The 5,216-nt window shown below is 36.1% G+C and overlaps 1 protein-coding gene across 1 annotated transcript in view; it reads right to left on the bottom strand.

Moving 5' to 3' along the window:
- The window catches only part of LOC125504379, a 13,902-nt gene extending 9,170 nt beyond the window's left edge, over positions 1-4,732 (bottom strand). Inside the window, exon 1 of the mRNA XM_048666250.1 lies at positions 4,615-4,732. Within this exon, the coding sequence (XP_048522207.1) occupies positions 4,615-4,732 (118 nt within the window). The remainder of the gene's footprint in view (positions 1-4,614) is intronic.
- Positions 4,733-5,216: the final 484 nt, after the last annotated feature.

Below are 5,216 nucleotides of genomic sequence, written 5' to 3'. Positions count from 1 at the left end.
CAGTTTCTTTGCTAATGAATTTATTTCACTAGCTGATATCGCACTCTCCTGATGCTGTGGTTTTGGTGCTGAGTTTCTTTATGATCGGTAGAAGTTTTTTCGTTAAAACACGTTGAAGGCCAACAGTGCTTCTTTCGTACCTCTTTTAGTTTTGAAATCCATATTGATCGAGTTTTCTACATATTTTATGGGATGATCTGCAACAAGACTTTATTATTATGAAAATCAGATATTCAGTATTGCATGTAAGTATAAATGAACTCTCTAAGGCTATAGGAGAAATAACATAAATTTTTGCATTCGGTTAGAAGGATCTCCTCTGGGAACTTCTGAATGAATCCGAGTAAAATATGTGCAATGAGGAGATTTTTGGGTAAGAGTTTTTAAAACATCCCCAGAAATGAAAGACATCGGTCAATTTTTTTCATAAAACCCCATTTCTCTAAAGAAGTTCATTGCCTTTGAGCCTCATTGCTTAAATATATTTAATATCGACAAACCTTGAACTACTGGCAGAGGTAATCAACCCATGGACTAACTCCAGATATTTTGAAAAATGTTGCTCAACTATCAAACTTCGAGACAACAAAACTTTGCTTCTCTAGACTAATTTAGATGGATCTTCTGAAAAATTCTCCTCTGCAGATTAGGAGCCTTGCATTTGACTACAATCACTAATTCAGAGACTGTAATCTGCTAAATTGATACTGAGATCTTCAGTGGTAACCGTTGCCTTCGTTTCTTTGTCCAAACTTTTTCCACTTAGCTTTAATCATTTCTACCCCACAATAATGAAGTTCAAGAAATACTCATATTACAGAAGCAGTTGGGGTAATCTGATGGGCAGCTTCTAAAGAACGGGAGTAAATCTTTCCTAGCAATTTTTCTCCGGAACGAAAAAAGATCTAATGAATAGCTTGTATGCGTATTTCTCGGGATCTAAATGCCTTCATGGTGAGCGACCATGTTTAGTCGGAAAAGTGACATCGTCTAAAATTTCATTGCAATTTCACATAGGAAACGGACTTGACACCGGCTATCCATTGATGTCGACCACAGGGCCGCTTTATACACCCTGTAACTATCAAATACGGAAAGATTAAAAGCCTAAGCCATGTTAACACCGCAAGGATGGTGTTAAAGATAGTGTTACTTTAGGTCTCTCTGACATGTATAAATTAGTTTTCTAAGAGATACATTGATTTGATTCATTAATACGTGTTATCTGATGGTCGGCATCTCATTAATCATCCGTCCTATTGGGTTTAGACATGATTTAAATACGTCGCCAGGTTTTACGGATTACGTCCGACCAGTTGCCTCAAAGGATCATCAGCGATTTGCAATTGTTGCACGTTTCATCAGAGTTCGTCGAAATGGTGTAGCCAGGCAATGAGACGAAAATAAAAATCTAAAACAGTAAAGTCCAAGGTGCGACAAGTGGTTGCAGAAAAAACCTTCGACATGGAACCGAAAACGATAAAAATTCCGATGTGCGCGTCGATGAGTTCCTATACCATTAAAACTATGGTAAACTAGATCATCGTAAACCAATTTGTAGTCGAATAAAAATACTACAAGGGACTTATAGGGATCGATTGGACTAATACGGCGACCATGTCGCCGTTCACAGGAAGCTCGAGATGATCGATGTGGAGAGCTGATCGTTATGAGGTTTTGCTTAAAAGGCAGTGCTGTTTATGTGTGGGAGCTAAAAAACACTTTGGTTTACTGGAAACTCAATCAAAGGAAAATCTAGAGGTTGATCAAAAGTTTAAAAACAGCAAAACAAATTTAATTTTATCTTCTTGATTAGGTCGATAGTCGGAAATGTTCATCTGCACATCAGGATTTCTATTGCAGTTTTAATTGCAGCATAATTTGTACAGCTACTTGCCTTCAACTTAACACAATCTGCGATGAAATTTAAAGTTGAACTATAAAAAACCCTGCAAATTTGCCTTCATATTCTAATATTTATTTATATTTGATTGCAGGTAAGTGGACTGTTTTTGGCGGTGCTGGAACAATGCTGGGTGAGTCCAATATTCCGAATTTTGAAATATTTTTACACTAAAGAAGGCGACTTGAGCCTTCAAGTCATTACAATTTCAAGGAATTAATTTATGTTTTCTCGTTCTGTATGGACGTTTGCCGCAAAAAGTTGTTGAATCAAGAAAGTGAAGAATGAAAAGTTGAATCTTTTTTCTCTTTGAATCTTTTTGAAAATATATTTGAATTGGGACTTAGGCTTCTGAAAATTTCGTTTTTCGGTTTAGCATCAATACGAAAAATAATTGAATTTTGTGGACTTTTTTAAATGTGAGGATTGAGAAAAAACATTTCATATCTTGAACCTCAAATTTAAGGCAACACGCGGCTATTTTCCTTCCAGCTCTTTAATTTCTCGGTTATTTTCCACTCTTTTTTAGTCTCAAATTAAACATAGCTAATCTTTCGTGTAGGATCCAGTGCAAATGGTATCTAACATACGTATAAGTTGTTTAAAAATTAGAAGAAAGTCTTTCAAATTTAAGATTTGACTCTTTATATGTTAATTAAAGTCGGTAGAAAATATACCGTTTACAACAAAATAAATATTCTTTACAGCGGAATAATCCAATGCGCCATTGCTTTCGTGCTTTAAAAATAATTTATTAATCACAATTTCTTATCTGTTTTCGATTTAAAAACCACTATTAGATTGAATTTTTATGCAAAATCCGATATTTGCAACAATAATTAATAACGTGCGATAAGAAATTCGAGGTAAGCAAATCCTGATGAATTAAGTTGATTAATCAATCAAAATTTGTTTAGTTGATTATGGATGTGCATTTTTTGTTAATCGGGTACTTTATTTTCTTGCTTCACAAATATCGCGTTTAAAAATGATTTAAGATTCTTGTACTTCATTTAGCTTTAAATAGTTTTACAATATGCGGTTATGAAGTTGGTAATCTTGCGTTTTAAAGCTTCTTGAATCTTTCTCCTCAAAACTTCTTCTCTTGTAACTTTCATTCACTTACTACTTATATACGTTTATTTACTGTCTTTACCATTGATGATTCCAAATTAAAATCAAATCCTGGGTTCTTCAGTCATTTATTGTCTATTTATCAATTAAAAAAACGTTTCGGTGTTTTCCACCATCATCAGTTTCAATGTGTAGCGTTGTTGCTACTTTACGCCTTGGCATGTATTTTCATATGAAAATTTCGTATTTATATGTATTTCGTATATAGACAATAAATGATGAAGAACCCAGGATTTGATTTTAATTTGGAATGTGAATAATGACGATGAAAGTCACTAATTATTCCTATCTAGTGCGAGCTTTTATCCAATTTCCCAGCTTTTATTAATACTGAAATTAGAACAATTTATTTCTATTGAAACTAAATTAATTTAGTTTCAATCTCAAGATTGGCTTCATATTTGATAAAATTAGAACGTGTTATTGCAATTTTACTCCGATCACTTGCATTTAATAAAAAATACTGCCGGATGACCGAGAATGTGCTCCCTGTTGTAACAGGGTTTTGGAAATTTGAATTTTCAGGCCTATCATTAAATCCTCAAAAAGATCAGCTAAACTTTCATGATCTGACTGACCTCTAGTTGGGCAAAGGCTGCGTTTCTCCTACACTCACAAGCACTTAGTGTGTTTAATGAAAATCACTATCGTTAATATGAAAAAACGAATCTATCAACTCTAATTGAGTACAACAAGCAGGTATCACACGGTGCCAAAATGGATGTCTTTCCCGATCGAAAATGAGGCTGACCTGCGAGATGACCCGCATGACACAATGATTGATACACAAAACCAATCTTGACACGTCTTTAAAAATGTATTCCGTGTTAGGCCGAGCTGTCTAATTCATCTAAATGATAATGTTATATGTTCTTTCGGGGCCGCTAATGTGTCTTAACAATGTGGAAAGGCGTTTGACACGAGACAACGACGATACGAAACCGAGCGTCCAATTGTGTCAAGATAGTCGACCAAATTGTCTACCAGAAAGTATATTCGGCTCGATTAATTTTACGAAAAAGGGTTGGTCTGGGTTATTTATCATTTGAGCATCCAATAACTCAGCTCTTGCATTGTTTTCCACCCAAACAAACTGTTCGCTATTCTAATTGAGATAATTCGAAGCTATTCTGTAAATTAAAGCATCTATCTCTACCACAACAAACTGAAGCTGATAGTGTCTCATCTCATGTAACAACCTAGACCTTTTTTCCTAAATATGTGTCTATATTGTAATCAGTGCTGTGAGGGAAATGTTCTTGAATGAAGCGTCCAGAGCTGATGTCCTGAGCTGAGGTTGTGTAGGTTTCTGCTCGACTGTTCTGTTACCCATAAAAACACTTTCTTCATTGAGGTTCCATTTGGGTCCTACTGTTCTACTCTTTCAATAGTTCTATATGTTCAATCAGCTCCAGAAGTTTTTTGAACGGGCTAAGCATGAATTGATTTGGTAGGACTTCATTATTTATAGAGTTGTTCTATCTTCGTTGTTCTATCATCTGCTCGTGGGCTTATTGATACTAAGACCCCAATTCTCCTTGTTTGTTGCCTACTAATTTCTCGCAATTCTTTCTTACGTACTGGATGTCTAGGATCTGCATGCGGCTTTGCTTTAGGAAGCTGCTGTGCCTCCTCCCAGCACGTCGTAAGTTTTTCCGAAATCCATCTGTTGGTTGTAGGTTCATCCCCGGTCATGTTGATAGTATGTCTACTTCTGTAGGCTGTTGTCCCCATTTTCTGGTCACAGTTGTTATTGCCGCTGGGCTCGCTTGGAAAGTGTTGGTGAGAGTATCTAGGATGAAAATTAATCTTTTCCCAGCTCTTTTCTCCTTTTTGCTCTACCACCAGCACCTCCCCTTGTTGGGGCCATTTTACAACGCCGAAAGTGTCTAGAACATATGTTGTAAATTGGCGCCATACCAACAGGTATATGATCCATATTGGCCAGGAATGTACCATTCGGTGTCGAACTTAACAGCGACTACTGTAATTAAGCCATTGCGGTCGGCGATCAGGTTACAAAGGCTTAAATCGCCATTCTTTAGCGCTCATCACATCTGTCAAACATCTATTGATTTTCAAGTTGGAATTTCACGTATCTAATTGTACCAAATCAGCGGTCATTGTTTAATTATAGACCGGGACATACCGAACTTATGGAGCGTTAATTATTCGAGAC

Source organism: Dendroctonus ponderosae, unplaced genomic scaffold (genome assembly GCF_020466585.1).
Source record: "Dendroctonus ponderosae isolate FM_Combo_2020 unplaced genomic scaffold, Dpon_F_20191213v2 Dpon_F_20191213_43, whole genome shotgun sequence".
NCBI classification, from domain to species: Eukaryota; Metazoa; Arthropoda; class Insecta; order Coleoptera; family Curculionidae; genus Dendroctonus; species Dendroctonus ponderosae.
The sequence above is the reverse complement of the archived record's forward strand: the minus strand, read 5'-3'. Positions and strand labels throughout refer to the sequence as shown.